Source organism: Nomascus leucogenys, chromosome X, assembly GCF_006542625.1.
Source record: "Nomascus leucogenys isolate Asia chromosome X, Asia_NLE_v1, whole genome shotgun sequence".
In the NCBI taxonomy this organism is placed as follows: Eukaryota; Metazoa; Chordata; class Mammalia; order Primates; family Hylobatidae; genus Nomascus; species Nomascus leucogenys.
In genome coordinates this window covers 30,309,094-30,322,071 of record NC_044406.1, presented here as the reverse complement: position 1 = coordinate 30,322,071, position 12,978 = coordinate 30,309,094, and the positions used below count along the sequence as shown (strand labels likewise).

The window sequence follows — 12,978 nt, the reverse complement described above, 5'->3', positions numbered from 1 at the left end:
TACCTAATTCTGGCTCTATCCTCTTCAGCCACTCTACAAGTATCACTGGGACAATATTGTCCAACTACTATTTTTACCTCCAAACCTGTATTCTTAGCCTTACCCCTAATCTGCACACTACGCTTCTTTTTGCAGTTACTTTCTGTACATTTGCATCTGTGTTAATCACAGGCATCTTGACTCATGTGTCCAACCTGACAACATTATTCCTTCCATATACAAGCTCATCTATCTTCCCTGTACCCCTGGACAGTTTCTCCCAAGTTATAAAATCTTGGTGATTCTGAAAATTTTCTTTTTCCCCATCAAGTCCTGCCAGACCTGTATCCACAACATAAGAATAATACTTCCTGCACATCCATGCTGCTCCTGTTTCTTCAATAAGTACTTGGACTTCTAAAGGCATTTCCTATGTTTCTTCCACCAGCCCCTTATCCTTAAAATCTTGCCTCCAATCTGCCGCTAGAGTTATCATCTTAAAAGAGTCAAATCAGTGTTGGTATCCAAGAAATATTACAAAGTACTCAGTTCTTGGTATATACAATCAACTTGAGAGAAAGAGAGGGAGGGAGGGAGAGAGAGAGAGAGAGACTTTATTCTGTCCTCTATAACACCTGAATGATTCTGTACATATTTATGTTAACAGAGCATTGTACTACTTCAAATCCTTATACAAGCAAAACTCCTCACCGCCTTTTGGCAATGGAACTTGCTTTTCCCTCTGCCTGAAATAGCCTTCAGTATGTTGACATGACTCATTTCTTCACTTCATTCCATTTCCTGAAGAGAGGAGCAGTCTTCTGTGCTCACAATGCCTAAAATAGAGCCCACTGTCACTCTGTACTTACTCTTTTTAATCTTTCTTTATAGCATACATATACATATGTATATACACATATACATCTACATATATATATATATATATATACACATATACAGGCATACCTCTGAGACACTGAAGGTTCAGTTCCAGACCACCAAAATAAAGTGAGTCACATGAATTTTTTGGTTTCCTGGTACATGTAAAAGTCATGTTTATACTACACTGTAATCTATTAAGTATGCAATAGTGTATGCCTAAAAACTAATGTACATGCCTTAATTTAAAAATATGTTATTGCAATGTTCAAGCTGAGAGCCAAATCAAGAATGCAACCTATTTACAATAGCCACAAAAAATAAAATATCTAGGAATACATCTAACCAAAGAAGTGAAAGATCTCTACAGGGATAACTGCAAAACACTGCTGAAAGAAACCACAGATAACACAAACAATTGGAAAAACATTCCATGTTAATGGAAAGGAAGAATCAATATCATTAAAATAGACATACTGCTTAAAGCAATCTACAGATTCAATGCTATTCCTATCAAACTACCAATGTCATTTTTCACAGAATTATAAAAAACTATCCTAAAATTCATATGAATCTAAAAAAGAGTCTGAAGAGTAAAAGCAGTCCTAAGTGAAAAGAACAAAGCGTGATATTAACCAACTTCAAACTATACTATAAGGCTACAGTTACCCAAACAGAATGGGGCTTTTACAAAAAGCAGAAACTCGGACCAGTAGAACAGAATAGAGAACCCAAAAATAAAGCCGCATACCTACAGCCATCTGATCTTTAACAAAGTAAACAAAAAAAAAAATGGGGAAAGGACTCCCTACTCAATAAATGGTGCTGCGATAGCTGGCTAACCATATGCAGAGGAATGAAACTGGACTCCTACCTTTCACTATATACAAAAATTAACTCAAGTTGGATTAAAGATTTAAAAAAATAAAATCTCAGCTGGGTGTGGTGGCTCATGCCTGTAATCCCAGCACTTTGGGAGGCTGAAGCAGGCGGATCATGAGGTCAGGAGATCGAGACCATCCTGGCCAACATGGTGAAACCCCGTCTCTACTAAAAATACAAAAAAATTAGCTGGGCGTGGTAGCGCATCCCTGTAGCTACTTGTGAGGCTGAGGCAGGAGAACCGCTTAAACCAGGGAGTTGGAGGTTGCAGTGAGCCCAGATTGCGCTGCGCCACTGCACTCCAGCCCGACAACAGAGCGAGACTCTGTCCCTAAATAAAATAAAATAAAATAAAATCTCAAACTAGAAGAATCCTAGAAGGAAACCTAGGAAATACTATTCTGGACATCAGCCTTCAGAAAGAATTCATGACTAAGTCCTTAAAAGCAAATGTAACAAAACCAAAAATTAACAAGTGGGATCTAATTAAACTAAAGAGCTTCTACACAGCAAAAGAAACTATCAACAGAGTAAACAGACAACCCACAAGATGAGAGAAAATATACACAAACTATCCATCAGATCAAGATCTAATATCCGTAATCTATAGGGAAGTTAGCAAGCAAAACACAGATAACCCCATGTAAAAAGTGGGCAAAAGACATGAATAGATAGATACTTCTCAAAAGAAGACAAACAGGTGGCTAACAGATATGAAAAAATGCTCCACGTCACTCATCATCAGAGAAATGCAAATCAAAACCGCAATGAGATACCATCTCACACCAGTCAGAATGCCTATTATCAAAAACTCAAAACACAATAGATGTTGGTGAGGCTGCAGAGAAAAGGGAACATTATACGCTGTTGGTGGGAGTGTAAATTAGTTCAGCCACTGTGGAAAGCAGTTTGGAAATTTCTCAACTTAAAATGCACTATCATTCAACCCAGCAATCCCATTACTGAGTATATATCCAAAAGAAAATAAATCATTCTACCAAAAAGACACATGCACTTGTATGTTCATTGCAGCACTATTCACGATAGAAAAGCCAAGGAATCAACCTAGATGACCATCAATGGTGGACTGGATGAAGAAAATGTGGTACACATACAATATGAAATATTACACAACCATAAAAAAGAATGAAATTATGTCCTTTGTAGCAACATGCATGCAACTGGAGGCCATTATCGTAAGTGAATTAGTAGGAACAGAAAACCAAATACCACTTTGTTCTCACTTATAAGTGGGCCTAAATATTGGGCACTCATGGACATAAAGATGGCAACAGTACATACTGGAAACTAGTAGGGGAAGAGATAAGGAAGGGGCAAGAGTTGAAAAACTAACTATTAGATACAGCGTGCACTATCTCAGTGACAGGATCCATCATACTCCAAACCTCAGTATCACCCAATAAATATATAAATGTAACAAACCTGCACATGCACCCCTTAAATCTAAAATAATAGTTGAAATTATTTAAAAAATACTTTGTTGCTAAAGCTTGCTAACAATCATCTGAGCCTTCAATGAGTCTTAATCTTTTTGCTGATGGAGGGTCTTGCCTTGATGGAGACAGCTGCTGACTGATCAGAGTAGTAACTGCTGAAGGCTGGAGTAACTATGCCAATTTCTTAGAATAAAACAACCATGAAGTTTGCTACACTGATTGATTTTTTTCACAAAAGATTTCTGTGTAGCATGTGATGCTATTTGATAACATTTTACCCACAGTAGATCTTTCAAAAATGAGATCAAGCCTCTCATACCCTGCTGCTGCTTTACCAACTAAGTTTACAGAATATTCTAAACCCTTTGTTGTCATTTCAACATTGTCTGCAGCATCTTCACCAGGAGTAGATTCTGTCTCATGGAAACACTTTGTTTTGCTCATCTATAAGTAGCAACTCTTCATCCATTGAGGTTTCATTATGAGATTACGGCCATTCAGTTACACCTTCAGGCTCCACTTCTTATTCTAGTTCTCTTGCAATTTTCTCCACATCCAGTGACTCCCCCTACTAAAGTCTTGGACCCTCATAGTCATTCATGAGGGTCGGGATAAACTTCTTCCAAACTCCTTGTAATGTTGATATTTACCTCTTTCCATGAATCACAAATTTTCTTAATGGTATCTGGAATGGTGAGTCCTTTCCAGAAGATTTTCAGTTTACGCAGATCCATCAGAGGAATCACTACCTAGGGCAACTATAGCCTTACAAAATATACTTTTTAGAAAATAAGACTTGAGAGCTGAAATGACTCCTTTATCCAAGGACTGCAGAATGGATGTTGTGTTAGCAGGCATAAAAACAAAATTAATCTCTTGGTACATCTTCATCAGACCTCTTGGCTGACCAGGTGCATTATCAACAAGCAGTAATATACTGAAAGAGATTTTTTCTTCTGTGTGGTAGGTATGGCCAATGGGCCTAAAGTATTCAGTAAACCATGCTGTAAAGAGATGTGCTATCATCCAGGCTTTGTTGTTCCTTTTATAGAGCATAGGCAGAGTCTATTAGCGTAATCTTAAGGGCCCTAGGATTTTTGGAATGGTAAATGAGCATTGGCTTCAATTGAAAGTCATCAATTGCATTGGCCCCTCACAAGAGAGTCAGCCTGTCCTTTGAACTTTCGAAGCCAGGCATTGACTTCTCTCTAGCTATGAAAGTCCTAGATGACGTCTTTTTCCAATAGAAGACTGCTTCATCTATACTGAAAATCTGCTGTTTAGTGTAGCTACCTTCATCATCTTAGATATTAGCTTGATCTTCTGGATAGTTTGCTGCAGCTTCTCCATCAGCACTTGTTGCTCCACCTTGCACTTCTATGTTACGGAGAGGGCTTCGTCCTAAAGCCTCATGAGCAAACCTCTGCTGGCTTCCAACTTTTCTTCTACAATTTCGTCACCTCTCTCAGCATTCATACAACTGAACAGAATTGAGCCTTGCTCTAGATTAGGCTTTGGCTTAAGAGAATGTGGTGGCTGTTTTGATCTTCTGTCCAGACCACTAAGACATTCTGCATATTAACAATAAGGCTGTTCTGCTTTGTTATCATTTGCATGTTCACTAGACTAGCACTTTTAATTTTCTTCAAGAATTTTTCCTTTGCATTCACAACTTAGCTAATGGGCACAAGAGGCCTAGCTTCCAGCCTGTCTTGGCTTTCGACATGCCTTCCTCACCAAGCTTCATCATTTCTAGCTTTTGATTTAAAGTGAGAGACATGCAACTCTTGTTTTCACTTGAACATTTAGAGGCCATAGTACGGTTATTAACTGGCATAATTTCAATATTGTTGTGTCTCAGAATAGAGAGGCCTAAGGAAAGGAAGAGAAGTAGGGGGATGACTGGTCAGTGGAGAGTTCAGAATACATACATTAATGGAGTAAGTTTGCCATCCTATATGGGCACTGTTTGTGGCACCCCAAAACTATTAAAATAGTAACATCAAAGATTACTGATTACCCATCACCATTACAGTTATAAAAATATCGAAAAAGCTGGAAATATTGTGAGAATTATCAAAATGTGACACAGAGACATGAAGTAAGCACATGGTGTTGGAAATGTTGCTGATAGACTTACTTGATGCAGGGTTGCTACAAATCTTCAGTTTGTAAAAAAAAACGGAGTATCTGCAGAGCCAATAAGGCAAAACTCGGTAAAATGAGGTACACATGTACATATACACATATGTGTCTATATATCCACTCACACATATGTGTATGTGTACTATATGTGCATATTATACATATATGTTGATATGTGTATTTATCATATCTAATACACATATATGTATATACATGTATATCATATACATATATTCATATTATAAATTGAAAATTCTCTGGTGCTGTATCCCAATCTCTAGCTTATGGTGGGCCCTCCAAATCATTTGATAAATATATTGAATAGATGATGCAGCAGGTATCTTTTGAATATGCACCCTATTTGTAGAAATATAAATCTTTTTTAAAGGTTGGAATAATATAAGAAGTTTGGTGTCCAGTGCAAAAGGTTTTAACATGTAAATACTATGAAAAACAAAAGTTAGATCAAATGTATCAAATACAAATGATCCGTATTGGGGGACAGAGGGACACGTTAAATTTAAGGGAATCTGAGGAGAATATTGACTTCCTGTGCTCGATGAGTGAAAAAGAAAAGTGAAATGGGAGTGTTTGAAAGGAAAGATGAGCTTTTCCATGCTAGGACATCACAGGTTTTAATACTCATAGAAGTTTTTAGTTTTTTATAGGAAATATGATCCTCTAGCCTTTCCAAGTTTACTCTTCTGCTGGAATTACAAATCAAAACTAATAAATGTTTACTATGCTTCAGCCCTCTCTCACCACTCCTATTCAACATAGTGCTGGAAGTTCTGGCCAGAGCAATCAGGCAGGAGAAGGAAATAAAGGGTATTCAATTAGGAAAAGAGGAAGTCAAATTGTCCCTGTTTGCAGATGACATGATTGTATATCTAGAAAACCCCATCGTCTCAGCCCAAAATCTCCTTAAGCTGATTAGTAACTTCAGCAAAGTCTCAGGATACAAAATCAATGTACAAAAATCACAAGCATTCTTGTACACCAATCACAGACAGAGAGCCAAATCATGAGTGAACTCCCATTCACAATTGCATCAAAGAGAATAAAATACCTAGGAATCCAACTTACAAGGGAGGTGAAGGACCTCTTCAAGGAGAACTACAAACCACTGCTCAATGAAATAAAAGAGGATACAAACAAATGGAAGAATATTCCATGCTCATGGGTTGGAAGAATCAATATCGTGAAAATGGCCATACTGCCCAAGGTAATTTATAGATTCAATGCCATCCCCATCAAGCTACCAATGACTTTCTTCACAGAATTGGAAAAAACTACTTTCAAGTTCATATGGAACCAAAAAAGAGCCCGCATCGCCAAGTCAGTCCTAAGCCAAAAGAACAAAGCTGGAGGCATCACGCTACCTGACTTCAAACTATACTACAAGGCTACAGTAACCAAAACAGCATGGTACTGGTACCACAACAGAGACATAGATCAATGGAACAGAACAGAGCCCTCAGAAATGATGCCGCATATCTACAACTATCTGATCTTTGACAAACCTGACAAAAACAAGAAATGGGGAAAGGATTCCCTATTTAATAAATGGTGCTGGGAAAACTGGCTAGCCATATGTAGAAAGCTGAAACTGGATCCCTTCCTTACACCTTATACAAAAATTAATTCAAGATGGATTAAAGACTTACATGTTAGACCTAAAACCATTAAAATCCTACAAGAAAACCTAGGCATTACCATTCAGGACATAGGCGTGGGCAAGGACTTCATGTCTAAAACACCAAAAGCAATGGCAACAAAAGCCAAAATTGACAAATGGGATCTAATTAAACTAAAGAGCTTCTGCACAGCAAAAGAAACTACCATCAGAGTGAACAGGCAACCTACAGAATGGGAGGAAATTTTTGCAACCTACTCATCTGACAAAGGGCTAATTTCCAGAATCTACAATGAACTCAAACAAATTTACAAGTAAAAAACAAACAACCCCATCAAAAAGTGGGCGAAGGACATGAACAGACACTTCTCAAAAGAAGACATTTATGCAGCCAAAAAACACATGAAGAAATGCTCATCATCACTGGCCATCAGAGAAATGCAAATCAAAACCACAGTGAGATACCATCTCACACCAGTTAGAATGGCCATCATTAAAAAGTCAGGAAACAACAGGTGCTGGAGAGGATGTGGAGAAATAGGAACACTTTTACACTGTTGGTGGGACTGTAAACTAGTTCAACCATTGTGGAAGTCAGTGTGGCGATTCCTCAGGGATCTAGAACTAGAAATACCATTTGATCCAGCCATCCCATTACTGGGTATATACCCAAAGGACTATAAATCATGCTGCTATAAAGACACATGCACACGTATGTTTATTGCGGCACTATTCACAATAGCAAAGAGTTGGAACCAACCAAAATGTCCAACAACGATAGACTGGATTAAGCAAATGTGGCACATATACACCATGGAATACTATGCAGTCATAAAAAATGATGAGTTCATGTCCTTTGTAGGGACATGGATGAAGCTGGAAACCATCATTCTCAGCAAACTATCGCAAGGACAAAAAACCAAACACGGCATGTTCTCACTCATAGGTGGGAATTGAACAATGAGCACTCATGGACACAGGAAGGGGAACATCACACTCGGGGTACTGTTGTGGGGTGGGGGGAGGGGGGAGGGACAGCATTAGGAGATATACCTAATGCTAAATGATGAGTTAGTGGGTGAAGCAAAACAACATGGCACATGGATACATATGTAACAAACCTGCACATTGTGCACATGTACCCTAAAACCTAAAGTATAATAATAAAAAAAAAATAAAAAAAAAATGTTGTGGGCTGGGGAAAAAAAAATAAATGAAGTGCCTGATTAGAGGTCCCACATTCAGATGTTGGTTATATAAAATATTCATGCTAAATCATATAAATGCTAAAACATTTGTATTTGTGATTTTCTCTTGGTTTGCTAGATGGAAATCAAATTATACAAATTCAGCTAAGAAGAAAAATCTGGAATAAATGGAATTTTAGTTTAAAGGAAGTCAATGAAAGGATTAATTAAGTATAAAATAATCCCATTTTAATTTATCATAGAAATGAGTTTTCTGAGAAGTTGTAATCAATAACGTGAAGATGTAAAATTTCGCAAAAAAATCATTACAGGAAATCCAAAAGCAGAAGAGTAGACTCTGTATTTAACTCTAGCAGATTATTTAGAAAGAAAATAATCTATGCCATGAACCTTTCGACTGTCTGTGTGAACAAATGTCTCTAGTAATACACACTCTTAACTCAATTCCCATAGGCTCAAAGTTGCAACAGTATTTATTTGCCCGTTCAACAATTTTTTGTTTAGCACCTACTATGTGTTAGGCACTTCCAGGGATATGAGTGAACAAGGTAGTTATGGGTCTTACTCTCGTAGAGGATAATTCTTTAGGAATGGTCAAAACTATGCATATACACATAGTTTGACTAATTGGGATGTGTTTTGAAGGAGGAAGCAAAGGAGTTGGAACAGTTTAAATAAGACTGTAGGTTGGCAGTGGGAACAATGGTCTTTGCTATCATTTTTCAAAAATTCCAATGAATGGGAATGACTACTGTTGCATTAAGTTGCGTGTCTCCCTCTGACCCATAGTGATTCTCTGTTATCAGGGAGGTAGGCCATGTTTTTCAGCATATGTGATAATATCGAACAGATTCAGCTGGTGAAAGTAAAATTTCTTAATGCTTAGAAATAACATAATTTGATCAAATCATTTAGATATGTTATTAAGTTGTTGTAAGATATGAAGAAGTATCTGTTACTACTGTCAATAGCATAAACTTTGGATTCAGACCTAGCTGTGTTTGAATATTAACTCTCCTACATCCCACGAGGTTGTGGGCAAGCTATTCACATCATTGTCACTACCATCACTACTATCCCACCCACCCTTGCTTCATCTTCTTATCTGTAAAGTGGCAATCTGTTTGAATCAGGGCTGGGGAAGGCAAATAGTAGTCATTATACAAATGGTAACTATGCTATCATCAATAATATAGTCTACAGCTATGATGAAGCTAATCAGAAAACATTGTCTATTACCAGTAATTAGCAATATCAATAAATATCACAAGAAAAGTCCCAGCTGTCAGTGAATAAATAGAAAATAGTGCTTTGTCTTAGAGAAACACATACAAAATGAATGGTGGTGACAGTGCTTTAAGTTAACTCATCAGTTTATATGTGTAATGCATATATAATTTCAAATGTATAATTTAGACATTGTACATGGATTTGGCTTGGTAATTTATGGTATACATAAGTGATAAATGTATAGGTTGAAAATTCAGTTACTTTTTTTCCTTTTCGTAAATCATTTTTACCTTGCTGAAGATATACTCTTTTCTCTACTTCCTTAGAATAATATATTTTATTTTCTCTTAAAGTATTTTGAGACCATATCACCATTTACTGCACCAAAATGTTTTTTTGCAAATGCGGTATTCAAGGGTGCATTTATAGTGGCTGGGGACCTATTTGGAATTCAGTAAGTAAAACTAGATTGTCCTTATTCCTGATCTGAGATCAGAGCTATTTCTACCTCTAGCAAAGACATACAGTCATTCTGGGTGCTGCATTTTCAGGGAACAATGTGTTTTCTTGGCAAGGGGCAGTAAGACCATCAATTAATAGTTCTACATGTAAAGTAGCTAAACTCCTGTTATAAAGGAAGTGAAATTTGCATACATAACCGTTAACACATGAGGTTAGTTATGTACAATTTTGACCAAAGTGCCCGTTTGCCACTGGTGTTTATTATAGTAAGAACTGGAAAAAAGTAGTCTACCTCAAGAGCATGTGCTGAGCACCCGTAAGTTGCAAGAGACCGTACTGGGCAGTGTGAGATTATAGTAATTTGGGATTTCCTACTAATGAACTGAGAGGGAACAGGTACAAACACAGTATACAAAGGAAACAGTGGCATGAAGACACTTAAACACAGCGGTGTGGGAGGCTCCCGGGTAGGGGAGGGAGGAAGAGACATACGGGTTAATCAGGAGCTGCTCTCTGGGGAAGATTGCCCAGGCCCTGACTGACGCCTGACATTGATTAATTGATACTGTATCCCAGTGTTTAACAAGTGTTCCATCCAAAAAGTCTTCTTTAATATTTAACTTCACTTCCTTCAGCTTCAATTTCTGCACATTTCTTTTGTCGTCTGATCAAGAGAGCTAGGCAGCAGACAGTAACAAAATGCTTATATTCAGATACGTAAAGGATTTTTTTTTGTCGTGCTTCAGCCTTCTCCAGACTGAAGAAAAGCAAATAATAAAAAAAAATTAATCGTTCTTCAAAAGGCCTATTTGACTCATTAATAAATAATAAGCTTTGATACTGTGCTTTAAGTGTTTACCCTTTGGAAAGAAAATAATTTTGACAGTGATATAGAAATAACTATTTGATATTTATTTCAAAACAAAATTTATATCCAATACTCTACACAGAACTTTGTAAAATAATAAGTGTATAAAGTAAAATTAACATTAGGATTATTGAGATTATTGTAGCTAAAACTAGTGTTTATTCATATAAATTATGTTAATAAATTGTACTGTCATTATTGCATTTTACTTTTTTGAAAAGTAGTTAATGCCTGTGTTTCTATATGAGTATTATATAATTCAAGAAGATATTGGATGAATTTTTTTAACTTTAGTGTGTTTCACATCTCTGTTTCTTTTCTCTGCACCAAAAGCTACATTTTTGTGCCCTTATGTACCAGGCAGAAATTGATCTGCAATACATGTGGAGTCTCCAAGGGTATATTTAAATTTAGTAATTTTATTGCTAACTGTGAAGTTAATCTGCACTATATGGGTTCTTTTCCCCAGGAAACTGAAATAGCAGTTCAAGCTAAACAACCGGATGTGGAAGAGATTTTGTCTAAAGGGCAACGTTTGTACAAGGAAAAACCAGCCACTCATCCAGTGAAGGTAATGAAGCAACCTCTAGCAATATCCATTACCTCATAATGGGTTATGCTTCCCCTGTTGTACATTTGCCATTGACGTGGACTATTTATAATCAATGAAATAACTTGTAAGGAAATACTGGCCATACTGTAATAGCAGAGGCAAAGCTGTCTTTTTGATCAGCATATCCTGTTTATATATTGTGATCTTAAGGCTATTAAGGAGTCATTGCATTAAAGGACTCATTTCTGTCCTGGTGTGCTGCCATCAATACAAAAGTAGTCCCACCTTCAAGGTAGATTAAATTCTTTGGGGCTTTATTGCTTTACTTGCCAGCCTTGATGCTTTTCATATTGTTTGGTTTAATTCAAATCAAGCTACTGCATCATAGTGTCTGTCTCCAACAGCTGTAAAGAATCACAATATGGTCCGTGACCTTTCTTTGTTGCTCTTTCTTACAAAAGAGTAAAATCGGCATTGAGGCTTCAGTATTTTATTGGGTCAAGAATTTTTAGTGAAATGTCATGTAATTGCTTATTTCTTTGGCAAAAAGCTGGCCTGGGATAAACCTTTCTACTTTTTTTTTTCTTCTCCATATCCATGTTGAAGTCTAGGTCACATTTATTCACAGGCTATTACATAAGGAGGGAGATGGAAAGCCAGGTTAGTTTTCAAAAAATAGCTAATCAATGGCTTCCATTGGCAAATGAGAGTCCAGTACTAAATACACGTTAGCAGTAAGTTACCTAAATTTGGTCAGGTATAAAATTATAGTGGCTCCCATTATGATGAAGGTTCCTGAGATCCTGTAATCATGGCTGTTTATTGATCACTCTTGGTTTCTCAGTTAATGTTGCAGGCTTGGATACAATGAACCTCGTCCTCGTGTTTAAAACTGCTTGAAAACAGTTCAGGTCAATAACCTCATTATACAGAACCAGTTTGTCCTTGCAAACGACAACATTACCGTGACTTAGATTCTGTCTCTAAGGTCGCTGCTTAGTTTCCCTTGCGCTTGGCCCAAGCTTCATTTCTAGAAGATTGTTTGTTTTCCTTATAGCTTACAAGAGACTTTTCCTTAGGTAAAATTGAAGTTTGCACCTTAGCTTAATGTCCAAACACCAGACACTGAAAATCACGGGTTTCTCTGTAGATACCAACATACATTTATTCAGGAATATATTGCAACCACTGCAAAAATCTAGAAAAGTAATTTCTATCCAGTTCAAGCCCAGTATAATCATTTTTCATAAGCTAACAATGTGCTCAGTATTTAGTTCGAAGAGCTAGGCAAAGTCCTGAAAGCAGCAAATTTCAGAGTTTCTGTTGATGTTCTGAAGAAAGCCAGCCCTCAGAGCAGTTAACAGGGTGACTTTCATTGTAGCAAGCCATGCAATGCACAAATGGACAATTGCATACGTTTCTATCTACTCTTTGTTGATCCTCAAAGACTTTATGCCTTATGGTGTATGACTATGAATTAAGGTTTGTCACTAATTGTTAGAGATCACAAAGGTACATGTAATTTGGCTTTTACTTTTGTGCCTTTGTAAAAGAGAGAGAGAGATCTTAATTCAAAGCCACTGAGAAAATTTTTGCTTTCATTATGTATAAAACAATCCAAATACTTGATGCTAACTTATCGCACCTCCACCCACACATTCAACTACTGGGCCACTTGG

General features: G+C 37.0%; 1 protein-coding gene across 2 annotated transcripts in view; it reads left to right on the top strand.

Moving 5' to 3' along the window:
• DMD (dystrophin) overlaps positions 1-12,978 on the top strand; it is a 1,770,560-nt gene that overhangs the window by 1,028,548 nt on the left and 729,034 nt on the right. For both annotated transcript variants that reach the window (XM_030807549.1, XM_030807550.1), the window contains one exon: positions 11,216-11,317. In XM_030807549.1, the coding sequence (XP_030663409.1) occupies positions 11,216-11,317 (102 nt within the window). The remainder of the gene's footprint in view (positions 1-11,215; positions 11,318-12,978) is intronic.